General features: G+C 37.4%; 1 protein-coding gene across 1 annotated transcript in view; it reads left to right on the forward strand.

Annotated features, from left to right (window-relative positions):
* CUBN (cubilin) overlaps nucleotides 1–15,099 on the forward strand; it is a gene marked incomplete at its 3' end in the record, with an annotated part of 191,788 nt that overhangs the window by 165,240 nt on the left and 11,449 nt on the right. The window contains 1 exon segment of the mRNA XM_081970672.1: nucleotides 6,322–6,620. Within this exon segment, the coding sequence (XP_081826798.1) occupies nucleotides 6,322–6,620 (299 nt within the window).

Genomic DNA, 15,099 nt, shown 5'->3' on the forward strand with positions numbered 1-15,099 from the left:
TGTAGTATATATATACAGCATTGACCAAATGGCTGTATATATACTATATTTAGTAGTATATATAGTATATAATTAATACTTATTAATTATTATTAGTTTAATAAGACAGTCTTAATTCTATTTTTGTATTTTAAAAAGTAACTACATCTCCAAAAATGTTACAGATCCAAAAATGTATTACACATTATAGAAAATAGTGATACACTTTTCTCTTTAAAATCTTCCTTCTTAAGTAATAATGAACTTCAATGTTAAAGTCTGATGCAGCCTATTTTTAAGTTGCAACTTCAGTACACAGTAAACCTAAAGTAGAAGCTTTAATAATTTTAATCTAACATAATGGTACTACAGTTAGTGTTGCTGAAGTAATCATTGACATATTGATTGTTCTGAATATAGAAAGAGAAGCAACAAAAGACCCTTTCTTACTGATCCGACACTGGATAAGTAACACTCTGCCTAGCTGGTGACTACCAGTTTGCTTGTAGGGTCATTTTTAGTTCTCCGGAGGCTTCAGGGAAGCCTTCTGAAAGTTCCTGAAGCCTCCAGAGGACTTAAACCAAGCCGATGAGCAAAACGGAAGTCCGTTTCTGAAGTTCTGGTTTATCCATAGGGCCGTTTTTTTGCGCTCCTGAGGCTTCAGGGAAGCTCCTGAAGCTTCCAGAGGACCTTTTGGGGGGGCAGGGTGGCTCTTTTTGCCCTTCCCAGGCTCCTATAAAGCCTCTGGAGCCCGGAGAGGGCGAAAAATGGCTTTAAAAAAGGCTGAACTCAGCTGGCTAGCGCATGCATGTATGCTGGCCAGCTGACAGAGCAACACCTCGCGTGCCCTGACAAATGGCTCCATGTGCCACCTGTGCAATAGGTTTGCCATCCCGGAATTAGAGCCTTTTGTATCTCTTTGCTGCTATCTAGTAATTACTGGTATCTGATTTTTGCTACCCATGTCTAGCCCCCCTGGTTCATTGTGAAGAACATTGGGGCAATAACAGTGATTCAATTAGTCTTCTATGACATTATTTTTTCCAGATATTTTAGGTTCTTTTTTGTAAATTCCTAGACAGCATAGACAAAGATAATATTGGCTTGAAGTGGTAGGCATACGGTATACTAAGAAGAGGAGCAAATGATCGTTCAAAGCATTCATTTTAACAATGAGATTACAGAGTGAAGTTCAGTGTTATTGGATAGGGCCCTTTGTTCAAATTTGTCAAGATATTTTTGCATCCAGAGCTTGTCTTTTGGGGTGTTGGCTATTCCTACCAGCTTAGTGTCATCTGCAAATTTGATGAGTTCCCATTCTAATCCTTCATCTAAGTCATTTATGAATATATTGAAGAGTACTGGGCCTAAAACAGACCCCTGTAGCCCCCCCACTGCTTACTTCCCTGCATGTAGCTGTAATGCCATCTGCTGCTGATGTCGTCTATCCCACATTTTTCTTGGGTTTCTGAAGCCTACGTATATTATTTACTCAGCATTTTGCTGGTCTACTAATTTAGTCAATTTGTCAAACAACGAAATAAGAATGGTTTGGCATGAACTGTTTTTAATAAACCTGTGCTGGCTTTAAGTTATAACTTTATTTGTTTCTTGATGTTCACAGATCTGTGTTTTGATTACCTTTTCTAGTACCTTCCCAGGTATTGATGTTAGGTTGATTGGTCTGTAGTTTCCTGGATCTGTTTTTTTAAAGATGGGAACCACATTAGCTCTTTTCCAATCCTCAAGTAATTCTCAGATGTTCCAGGATTTTTGAAAGCTATGGTACAGTGTCAAAATCAGCACTTTTAAAGTTTAAGACACTTGCTATATTATGTTCTATTGCTTGTATTTGCATTATATTGTTTGCATTATATTGAATTTCAAGATAACTTGGTCATTCTCGCCCAAACTTCTGGTAATTTCAACTCCCTCTATCACTTCTTATTAGTAAGAACTAACTCTAGTATAGCTTTTCCTCTAGTTCCCTCCTCTACTTTTTGGATGACAAAGTTGTCAGCTAAGTTTGTTAGGAATCTGTTTGATCTCCCTCTTGCTGCAGAGTTTGCCTCCCAGTTGATATCAGGATAATTAAAATCTCCCATTACTATAGTGGTATATTTGCTACATTTGTTAGTTGTATAGCAAAAAGCTCATCTATTTCTTCTGCTTGGTTGGGTTGTTTGTTTTATTGGATTTATATGCCGCCCTTCTCCCAAAGGACTCAGGGCGGCATACAGCATTAAAAAACACATATTACAAAAGTTAAAAGGAAATTAGAAACAATCCAAAAAACAAACCCAATTAATATAACACTAAATTTTTAAAAAATAGATAAAATTAACAGGCCAGGCCGGCTTGCTGGAAAAGCCAACTTTTTAGGGCACGTCGGAAGGACTGGAGGTCAGGGATTATGCGAAGCTCCAGGGGCAGTTCATTCCAAAGGGAAGGCGCTCCCACAGAGAAGGCTCTCCCCCTGGGGGTCGCTAGCCAACACTGTTTGGCCGACAGCACCCTGAGGAGGCCAACTCTGTGGGATCGTACTGGACGGTGGGAGGCTACTGGTGGCAGTAGGTGGTCTCACAGGTACCCTGGGTCTAAGCCATGGAGTGCTTTAAAGGTCATAATTAGTACCTTGAATTGCACCCGAAAAACAACCGGCAACCAGCCTAAAAGGGGTGTAATATGGGATTACCTAGGTACCCCCATGATAACCCACGCAGCCGCATTCTGGACCAGCTGAAGCCTCTGGGTGCTCTTCAAGGGCAGCCCCACATAGAGAGTGTTGCAGTAGTCCAGGCGAGAAAGGATGAGGGCATGAGTGACTGTGCATAGAGCATCCCGATCCAGGAAGGGGCACAACTGATGTACCAGGCGAACCTGGTAAAAGGCCCCCCTGGTCACGGCCATCAGGTGATCTTCGAAACTAAGCTGTGTGTCCAGGAGGACTCCCAGATTGCGGGCCCTCTCTGAGGGGGCTAAAATTTCTCCCCCTATCATCAAAGATGGAACAAGATGCACAAATCGGGATGACAGAAACCACAGCCACTCAATCTTGGAGGGATTGAGCTTGAGCCTGTTCCTCCCCATCCAGATCCGCACAGCCTCCAGGCATCGGGACATCACGTCAAGGGCATCGTTTGGGTAGTTTGGGGTAGAAATGAAAAGTTGGGTATCATCAGCATATTGATGATACTGTACTCCAAAACCATGGATGATCTCGCACAGTGGTTTCATATATATGTTGAACAGGAGTATTTGTACTTTTCAGCTGATAATGACCGCTCGGGCAGTGTTCTTATTTATTTTATCTGTGCCTAAATGTCAATCTTGACTGACTGATAGCGACTAGTCCAAAGTCACCCATCTGATTTCATACCTAAAATACAATCAGAGCTCATGATCTACAGTTTTCCAACCCAGTGTCTTTAACCACTACACCAAACCAGTTCTCCTCTCACTGCAGGTAAATATATACTAGAGCCAGTTTGATGTAATGATTAAGGCTAGAAAGTGGAAGATTGTGAGTTCTAGTCTCACCTTAGCCATGAAAACCAACTTGGTGACCATGGGTCAGTTTCTCTCTTACAGTTCAAATTACTTTACAGGGTGTTGTAGTGGAGAAAATAGGAGGAGGATGTGTTGAGTATGTTTGCTTTTTTGAGTTATAAATAACTCAAAAAATAAAATATTTTTTAAAAAAATAAAAAAGGAGGGATATAAACAAACAAACAAACTCAGTTGAAACTGGTAACAGATGGGAGAGTCCTCTTCATTTATTAAGTAAACTCACTATTCAAAAATACATTCTTTTTGATAAAAAAAACCACTGCCTATAAACATAAATGATCTTCGTTCAAAGTAAGTCACCCTGATAGCTTCTGGCTTGATCGAATAACAACCCAGGGTGACAATATTCATTTACACTTGAAAAAGTCTTTCATAACTCACTCAAATTGGTTGCTGCTATTTGACCTTTGATTTTATGACATTTGTGAAATATGACTAGAAGCTTTTTATTAAATTGGTTTTCCCCTCCAAAGCAGATTCTAGCAATTAACATTGTTGCCGATCAGCTTTATTCTCAATAAGATTTTTAAAAGGAGGTCTGATGTGTGTATATTTGCTTGCTTATTAAGAATTCTGTTCTCCTATTTTCTAAGTTTAAGTCATTTAATTCCAAGCAGTCCAAAGTGAACTGTTCTCAGTAGACTACTCCACCTTCTTATAGCTGAAAATGGAGACAGAAAACTGGGATAGCCATTGTCCTTAAAAGAGTTTTTGCAAATGTTTGTGACTAATGTGATGACTACTCTTTAGAACTTGGATAGCTGTGGGTTTCAGCCATTTGTCAAGAGGGCCAAAGTGTGAGTTGCCAAGTCAAGATTATAAAAGAGTACAATTGCTGAGTTGTAAAGCAGGGAATAAAGCCTTATGTCTTGGACTTGCCAAGTCATTATGGGAAATGAAAAAGAAGCTTGCTTGAATGTACTATGACTTCTGCTATTGGAAGTTGTTAAGTGGATCTTGAAGCGGAGGACATTAACTTTCACCCCCAAAAATTCATGCAACTAGAAGATCATTCAACTGTGCCGCTTTTGAAAAAAGTTAAAATCTGCTACTGCCTCCAGCTGAAGCACTTACTGCGTATAAAAGCATTCCCAGAAATCATATAAATAAGCAAAGAAGTAGGAAATATTCACCGGCAAAACCTTTAAAAAGGGTCATTTCATCCTACGTGAAGCTACGTAATTTTCCGAACGATTAAGGAAAGTCTTCTTTTGCTCCATCTCTAACTAAATCTTGATTGATCAGAACATACATGGTTTCTTGCAAATTCAGAACATATGTCCCAGTGAGAATTTTTGCATTAGCCTTCTTTATAACGTTTTTTCACCTACTGAAAACTTTAATTTTCACCAATGTTTTAGCTTACAATTTCTTTCTTGTATGTGTGTATGTAGATGATGGAATATCTCCTTAATTGTTGGTATGATTTGCTTTATTTTATATGGATCATTTTTTTGTAATTTAGTTACATTTATTATTAATTGTACTTTATTTCTAGAAGCTTATCTGAAGCACTTGTGTGTTTAACTGAAAAGTCAAAATAAAGGGATGCTATGATTAAGATGTTGGACCGGAGATTCAACCTCCGTGTAAATCACAACATTCATAAGCTGGTATTATCAGTTACTCATTCTAATGTAGTTTGTTTCATGGTTGTTTTGAGGATTATCAGTATTCCTGCCAGATAGGCAGAATATATCTATGTATTATAATAAACAGAATTATAAATACCTCTATGAAGTTACCATATATCCCCAAAAAGTTGATTTAAATTAATACATTATTCATGACTAAATTTTCACATTCATTTTAATGTAACTATGCACAGTTTAAAAAAAGAGAACAAATTGTGGCGCCTTTAGGATTAATCAATTTTATTATATCATGAATCAATCCCATCATCAGATCCACAGATAACCTCATTTAAATCTATCAATGGTTAATGTCTTTTTGTTTGTGCCATCAAGTCACTTTTGTGCACAACTGCATATTTCTTGGAAAATTATAAGAGTCATAATTTTTCATTTCTCTCTTTTCATCAAACCTTGTGGTGGCACTTTTAATGTCTCCAGGGGCAAAATCAAAAGCCCTCCGTATTCATTCACAGAGTATCATCAAATATGAATTGTGCGTATCACATAAATGTTGGAAACAACAAAATATTGGCAGTCAAGTACATATGTCAAAAGCAATTTTTAATGAACCATAACAACTGTTGGGGGGAAGATGATGCTTAATAAAAAACAGGTTGTTTTTTTGAAACAAAAGTAACATATTGGGAGTTTTCTATAATTATGGGAACACTGTACGATTGTTGAACCCATATCAAAAAAGCAGTCTTATTCAGGGTCTTTCCATAAAACTATCGATATTATTTCTTTGAGGGTATAACCAGTATCATACAGGGGAACCTATTGCCTTCTTGTCTATGGAGATTCTCAGTCATCCAGATCATGATTGTCCCAAAGGTGCTTTTTGATGTTTCCTAGTAACCACTCTCTGTATCCTTTAACAATAGCCAGTATATTTTCTAGGATTAATAGCCATATCTGGCAAGCTACGAGTCCTTCATTTTGGGCTTATAATTACTATCATCCCTAAAATCTTACATAGCACAAAGCTATGTGGCTCAGGTAGCCTACATTCTTTTGTGGCTCAGGTAGCCTACATTCGAGATATTAAAAAAATATCATGCTTTGGATTAATCTTTCCTAATTTAGGCGTTCTTAAAGGTCTCCTGTAAAATGTGTATTCATAACCTTGCACAAGTAGATACCAGTTACCAAACCTATATCAGTTGCAGTTATCCTTCTGCATAGATATGTGTCAAATCTTTACAGATTCAATGGCTTCCACTTTGAGGTCTCTTCTTGTCTCAGAAACTATGTTGCAGTGTATGATGGCCCAAACATTGCTTCTTCACTACTTGGGAAATTCTGTGATGCAATCCTTCCTTCTTCTATTAAGAGTTCCTCAAACAACTTGCTGCTAGTATTTAGGGCAGATTCCTTTGGAGCTGCTGATGGATGGGAAGCCTCTTTCAGGGAGACAATAGGTAAAATTATATTCATATAAAGGGTTCCTAACATGCTAAATACAATGAACGGTTATAAAAGTGCTCACCTCTTAGTGGTTTCAGGGTCATCAGATTAAAGCAGTTGATCTATAGGCAATCTGCTGCACCAGGCAAGGAAAGGCAGAGAGAGACAATAGGAAGCGTCTAAAAAAATAAGTTGTGAGTATCCCCTGCCTTGTCTTTATTCCTATTCTACAAATAACATTTTTAAAAACAGAAAACAAAATGCAAAACAAAAGATATACATGCAGTCTTTTTTTGTTTTTTTGTTTTTTTCAAAATTCAAGTCCACAATAAATAGCTGGTTGCTAAAGGTGAGTGTCTTCCTGAGGGAAATAAACAAAAGGCCCTTACAATCTTCTTAAGCCAAGGCCTTTAAAAGAAAAAGCTAAAATGTAAATGCTCTTTAAAGACTGAGAAGATGGGACCCAGACAAATCTCAGGGTACTATTCCAGAGGCCAAGAACTGTTGTAATGAGGGTCTGCCTGCTGGATCTTGCTATTAGAGGGCACCAGGGGTGGGTTGCTGCCAGCATTACTGCTAGTTTGCAACCTGCATGCAACATGCCCATGTGCGTTCTTCAATGTAAATTTACAATGAACTGTGCATGCGCAGTCACCAAAATCCAAAATGGCGGCAGTCAAGCAGTAGCAAGAGAACCGGTTCTGGGTCATGGAAGGCGTGGGTCGCTACCAGCCTGAATTCCATTACATTTCGGATGAACCGGCAACAAACCACCTCTGCAGGGCATTGCCTAATGAAGAGAACAAGAAAGCGCCAATTCTGCCAGATTCTGCAGAAATCATGGGAAACAATTGATCCCTGTAATAACTAGGCCTTGTGCCATGTAAGGGTTTAAAGGTGACAAGCAGTACCTTGATCTGCAGTACCTTGAATCCAACTAGTAAGCAATGAAACTTAGATGCTTGTCCGTCACTGTTTGTGAGACTGTATTCTGTATGAGCTATAGTTTCCACATAGTTTTCAAGGGCAGCTCATATAGAGCAGATTCTTTATGAATGACCATAAGAAAGAATTTTTCAGTTTTGGAAAGGCAGAAAATGCCTTGAACATGTTCAAAGACTCTTCTAACAGATGATCATATTAAATAAGGAGAAGTGAGTGTACTAACCCCAGGACACACCACAAATTAGAGGTTGTGAGGTGTCCTGCAGTAGCTCAACCATTACACTTGACCTGCAGTATTTCCTACCAATAGTAACTGGAACTGGCCATGGACACATTTGACATAAGGAGAATCCTGCAAAACTATGCTCCCATTCCTGCAGTTGGTCTAGAACCATGATGGCGAAACTATGGCACGCGTGCCACAGCTGGCACACAGAGCCATTTGTCAGGGCACACGAGGTGTGCGCTGGCCAGCTGACTTTGGTCTTCTTTTGAGGCCATTTTTCGCCCTGTGGAGGCTTCCTTGAAGCCTCCAGAGCATGAAAAACTGGCCCTACGGGTAAATTGGAAGGTTGGAACATACTTCCAATTTGTTCATGGGGCCGGTTTTAGCCCTCCGGAGCCTTCAGAGAAGCCTCCTGAAGGCTCCGGAGAGCTAAAACCGGCCCTATGAGCAAATCGGAAGTCCGTTCTCGAATGCTTTTGGCACGTGAGCCAAAAAAGGTTCGCCATCACTGGTCTAGAGGAACACCATGTTTAGTAGTATCAAAAGATGTTGAGGTCCTAATTGCACACATCTCATTCTGGTTCTGCCACCAATCATTCATAAACAAACATGATCAATACTGTTTCTGTTCTAGCTTCAACCTGAAAGTCAACTCATACAGGTCTAAATAATCTGTTTCTTCAGAATCTTTGTAGGTGTAACCAAATCACTTTCTCATTACCAAATCATCAAAAAGAGAAAATTGAAGATAGGATAGAAGTTGCCTAATACATTCTTCTATCTATAAGAAAAGACTATCAGATATATACAATGGAATTAAGTACTGGATTACATATCAAATCATCATATTCAGATCATCTGAAGATCTTGCAGAAAACATCTTGCTGAAAAGCTTTATAATCAAGGAACGTTTATTAGATCTAAGCCAATTTTTTGGATTTTTCTCTCATGAAATAATGTTTATTCAGAATTTAAACATTAATTCTGGGTTACAATAGTGGAGCTATTTTCAATCCATCCTTTCTGTAATATAGTAATATAAAAAATAATTAGCTGAAAATAACCACCTATCGAAACAGCCTGATATAATCCTATTAATTTAGAGTTTAGAGAAAGTAGTAGTTCTTAACTGATCTGTAACAATCTGTAAAGGAAACACTCCAGATTTGATGACATAAAGCCTTTGTGGTGTAGCTGAACATAGCATTTCACTGAGTCATTGTAACTCAGCCCTTCCCCACCCCCACAGTTAGTAGCTGTTTTTAATTTCTATCAGACTGAAATAGAAGATAGCTTTCTAAACTTTTGATTTTTGCCAGCGTGATATTCTCACACAGGGGTAGGATTGAAAAATGTTAGCAACTAGTTCTCTGCCCAGTTGCTGGATTTGTGTGGGCATGGTGGGTGTGGCCTACTTGGCTCCTGCACCATGGTGGTGGTGGGGAGTTTATGCCCTCCCTAGACTCCAGAAGCTTTTTTCAAGCCTCCGGGAGGGCAAAAATGGCCTTCTTGAGCTCCAGAAGTCCTCCGGAGGCCAAAAACAGGCCCATTTTTCGCCCTCTCCAGGCTCCAGAATCACAGATGCTACCTTTTCCATGGATGTTATTAAGCATTTTTTAAATTTAGTGAGCCTTGAAAATACAGAATAAGGTTCTTCTTTTGCAGTGTGTCTCAACTGTATTCCCTTTGCATGTGCTAAGGATACAACTTCCAGAATTTTTAGCTATCATGTGAGGGCCATATGTATTTTGACAGGCAAAAGAAATGAACTATTATGACTAAACTGTTGCAACATCACCCAATCAACAACAGTTTGAGATTCTTTGTTGAACCATTTGTTTCTCATCTGCATTAATATTTTTATTTTAAAAAGTCTGCTTAAATCTAAAATTGTTAAATCAAAACCTGGAATGACAGTTTGAAACAAATCTGCAAAAGAACTCCCTTCAATCCTAAAAGCTTTTATTTGTAGTACAACATATGCTTAACAGGTCTGAAATGAAATTATTCACTAAAGTATAACCAATGTGTTATTTAGTGACTGGAATATATTAGTAAAGCAACATTGAATAATCTGATTAAAGTATTCTGTTTAATGTTGCTGGTGATTCAGATGAACTCTTGGAAGAGGAAAAACAGAAATGGCAAACTCATTTGTAGTAATCTAAGCACTGTTATGAAGTAGCTTCTCATCTTCATTAAGATCTTGACACAAACTATCTTACTTGAAATAATTATCTATGTTTTACCTGTGGTACATCTTACTGAGATATGAGTCATTTGTTAATTTTAACGTAAATATGCACTAGTAGTCTGTCCCCTTGTTTCTCATAACTTAATGAAAACATTTTTTTTTATTTTAAACATCTCTGTTGGTAAATAAACATTGGCAGATGTTTCCATTGAAACATAAATAGGAAGAAAAAACAGTGTTCTTTAGGCTTCTATTTCTAGCACTAAGAACTAAGTTATCCTAAACATGATTTTATATTATAAAAATGTGCAATCTATGTCAAAAGTTATATCATATTTTGCAAATAATGTATCAGTTAAGCTGTTATTTCATAATTTTGCTTCATAAAATTTGGTATGCAGTTTGTTGCATTTGTCGTATAATTTGTACATATTTTTTTCTGGATGTGTATGGACATATATTTTATGGTTTCCTATCCTTGGACATAATTACCCAGAATTGACTGAGAGTCTGGTGATCTCCAAATCGAATAAACAAACAAACAATCCATCTGAAAAGGTCTCCAAAGAAATATGTCTGGACAAGTACTGGCTCCCTGTACCTTTTCAGATGGTAAATAATGGATAAAAAGGTTAAACCATTTTTGCTGTAATAAATTTCTGCACATTATGTCTATAATCTTAAAATGAAATGGTGTACTTATAATAAAGTGAAATTCACTTATAGATATTTCTTTGAGATCATTTGTAGAATAAATCTCAAATTGGTAGATTTATATAATTAATTAATAATAATAATTTATTAAATTTCTAGACCGCCCCCTCTCCCCGGAGAGACTCGGGGCGGTGTACAGGAATAAATTTAAAACATACAAACAATCATACACATAGGTAAAAATCAAATTAAATTAAACAACCCATACTTAGTACAGTATATACTGTACTAAGGTATAAACAATGGTTTTATAAAGTTGGATTCACAGAACATTACAAGCCAAAGTCAGGCAAACCATATTATGTTCAAGTACAATATATAAATCCTACCATAAAATTGCAAGGATGCCAGACGATCATATCCCTAAACAGCTACTCTATGGTGAGCTGTCTCAAGGAAAGTGATTGCATGGGGGACAAAGAAGCGATACAAAGACACATTGAAAGCCTCCTTCAAGTTCCTGGATATCTACACCACCTCCTGGGAAACCCTGGCACAAGATTGATCAACATGGTGCACGCTTATCCAAGACTGAGGACAGAAGAACAACCATAACACAAGAGAAGCGAGCACTACACAAAGCCAGATCTGTAAATGCTGCCACATTGGTGCCCACACATCTGCCTGACACCTGGCAGAACATTTCATGCCCATATAGGTCTTACCAGCCACCTACAGACACATCATGGACAGCCCACAACCTGTTAGATGTCATGGTCCTCTTTGAACATGACGGACGAACATCATAAAGCATACCATAAAATTAGATTATTCATGTTTAAAATTCTAAAATATCATTTTTTGTAGTAACTCTTGTTCATGTATTTACTATATGTGTCCCCACTCCTTTTCACTAGGTGTTCAGGGTGGCATACCTTCTCCATTTCCACACCACCACTACTCTCTGGAGTCAGTTGAGTTGATAGAATGTGAGTGGCTCCAATATGAAATATTCTTCAGACTTTGTATGGGGAAAAGTACCTTTATTTAAATGTAATTCTTTTATTGTTCATCTCTTTATAAATAGTGATGCCTTTCCTACTAATACTATGTCTGGAAAATACACCATGAATTACAAACCTGTCCCCTTATTTCTTACTTGGAACCCAATAGTCACTCCTTCTCTAAAACTGTACACAAGCTATATTTAAGCCAATGTCCCAATCTTTGTCCTTGGGTTTCCATCACTTTTCATAAGTTTCCAACAAGTTAATAATTAGGAATTTTTCCATTACACGATAAATGATGAAAGTAATGTTCCTGATTTAGTTGCTGCTACTTGGAATTTAGAGAGTGAACTAGGCCCTCCTATTTAAACATTCAAACACAAAGATATACAATACTTTAGTTGTACCAGGAGTGGGTTATACCAGGAGTGGGTTATTGCCAGTTTAGTGCACACAAAAATTTTGCTAGAACCGGTTTGGGAATGTGGCAGGCCTGGGCCACTCCCGGTACCAGTGACCCAGACCACCAAGTTACTACCGGTTCGGCCGAACTGGTCTGAACTATTAGGAACCCACCTCTGAGTACCTACTGAGCTATCTCAAAATAGGCAAGTTTTGCATTTTTCAAAACCTAAAAGTTATACATTGAGTTTTGGGTATTCCCTGTTTTGGACTTGCAGTAGATATTTCTTTTTCCAATAGACTAAATTGTTTGTATTATTACATTTTCTGGGGGGGAAACCCCCAGTAGGCTGAAAGGTCTAAGTAACATATATGTATATGGAATGCATAAGATGTATAAGATAATATGCCGGTATGTATTAATGCATAATAGGTATGCATTATATATATGATATGATAAATACAATGACAGAAAGAAGATTTGGGAGTTATGGAACGTGAATGGCAGCTAATGGGGCATAAAACATGTAACATAGGCTCTCAAAAGTTTATTCGGCATGTACTGTATAACCTCATCATCCTCCATTTCCAGCTCTTAAAGTAAGACACTTATTTTGGCTCTTACTAATCTAATTGGCTGCTCTGTGTGGGCTTTTTTTTACTTCATGACTAAATCCACAGTTAAACAAACTGTGTTAGACTTTCCTTGCATTATTTTATTTTAAAAAATAAGTAGTAGGATTGTGATTTTTCCCAAACCATGATCTGGCTGCTTTATGCCAAGAGCCTTATGGGTTATATTGAGAGCTTGCCAAGTACATACTGTATTTTTCAGAGTATAAAATGCACCTTCCCCCCCAAAAGACCGTGGAAATGTTGGTGCGTCTTATAGTCTGAAAAATACTGTAGTCTACTTAAAATATTGGAATGCTCAGGCTGCTTAAGTAGTCCTAGTACAGCAAATTAATTAAACTTAATTAAATTATAAATTATATTGTGTTTTAATAATGCAGTATATGTTTATCACTTTATTTGCAGAATACACTTCAATAGGAGATGATGGGCTGAATGCTGTTTCTACAAATCCATGTACACTTCTAATTGCATTCTTGGAATCATGTATTGATTGTGACTTAGCAGAAAACAAAGAGAAACTATGCTGGGTATTTCCCATCATTTAACCAATTTACAGATTTTTGGGCTAGAGTTGCTGTTATTTTCTTTTTCCTTTTCATTCAAAATGGTCTTTTGTAATGCTTGAACTCTAGCCTTAAAAAAGTACTGGCATGTTAATTTTGAGACATCTGAACACTGTCAAGAATCCAGATGTATTTGTGTCCATGGAGCTAATTGGAACTGTTGCTCCACCCTTTTCCTATTATAAAAAATTACTTTTGAAAGTCACATTTCCAGATGCTCATTCTGTGGTTTCCACCCTAACGTTTCCCTCTTCACTGCAACATCTCAAGAGAGCCCCCTGCTGTGATATATTTACTGCATCAGTGTTTCTGAACCTTGGTAGCCTGAAAATGTATGGACTCCCAACTGCCACAATTTCCCTTCCTGCTTGGGGAATTTAGGGAGTTGAAATCCACAGATCATCAAATTGCCAAGGTTAAGAAACTCTGCTCAGAGTCTTGTTTGTCCAAGTTTCTTAGTGGTCTTATGCAAATCCTTTCTATATAGAATCAGTATCTGCTTGTTGTATACAGTTTGTGAAGGAGCTAGCAATGCAATTCATGCTCCTATCGATATCATAACAATAACATAACAAGGAGTGTTACGAACACGCACACACATACACAAACACACACACACACAGACACAAACCTCAAGCATAAATCTTTATTTCTAAGAATGATTTCAGGCTCTTTTTATTCCTAAAACACTCTTGGGATATTAATAATGATAAATGAATGCTGGCCAGTAATTTCTTTGGATGTGAGCCAAGAACACAACACAGATTAAATTGACAGAATAGCATTGTGGGAGGATAGAGTATTAGGGAGCAACTTCTCACCTGTTTACTTTCAATTAAATGATTTGAATGTTTTTGTCTCTCTCGGCAGCTATTTTTTGACAGCCTTACCAAATATACCAACAAGAAACATGACCAGATGAGCTACCTCCATTTTACTGTAAAGCTACATTAACCTAACCTTGCAAGTCTAAAAATACTTCCCACCACCCCACCACCCCCCCTGTTTCCCCCTCTGTCCCTTTACTGCCCCCAAGTTAAGGAGGGTCCCTCCTCTTGCTGTGTCTGCATTCCTGGTGTGGGTCCAGCTGCCTTTTATCTGACCAGTTCCTTGGCCGTGTTCCTTTACCCCAATCTCACAAAATCATTCCCACAAACCAATGCATTTTCAGAAAATAATCTAACATGCTTTCAAATTTCTAAATCTATTTACTCAGCCAGAAAATATAGGAAAACCTTTGAAAAGGTCACTACATTCCTGTAAAGCAAAAGGAATGTTTTTGTTTTTAACTTTAGGTAGTCATTTAATTAGATCTTATCTAACCTCCTATAGTGAATAAAAATTACCTGTCGGCAATCAGGTATAATATTGCAACTAAAATAAGAATTCTTCCTCTGGCTTATTCTGATAACTATCACAACATTTTTTCTTAAATAAAATCTATATTCTAGCTCTGTGTTAAAATGAAAAATGTGGATATGTACTAATTGCCCAGGCTAAGTTTCAATTTTGTGCATTATTGAAACAACTATGGTTAAAATATGGTTTAGTGCAGTGGTCAACCCAGCAATGGCTTGAAAAATATCCCTGATTTGGATTATGCCAAAACAAAAATCAGTTCATAAGTATACCTATTTTGATATGAGTGTATAATTTTATGCTAAAGTCCTACAGTCTTTCTGATTCATGATAATCAAACAACTTTCATTTTTGATCCTGCATAGAAATGTAATAGCTTAATTTGTAACAGCTCTATAGACAAATCCCAGGAATTTATAGGAATTGTAGTCCAAAAACAAAGAAATATCTCCTCCTACTGTTCAAAGATAGGAATTGTCTTGGAAGATCAAAGCTGTACTCAAAATTTTATATATATTTCCAT

Source organism: Natrix helvetica (genome assembly GCF_964273705.1).
Source record: "Natrix helvetica genome assembly, chromosome: Z".
In the NCBI taxonomy this organism is placed as follows: domain Eukaryota; kingdom Metazoa; phylum Chordata; class Lepidosauria; order Squamata; family Natricidae; genus Natrix; species Natrix helvetica.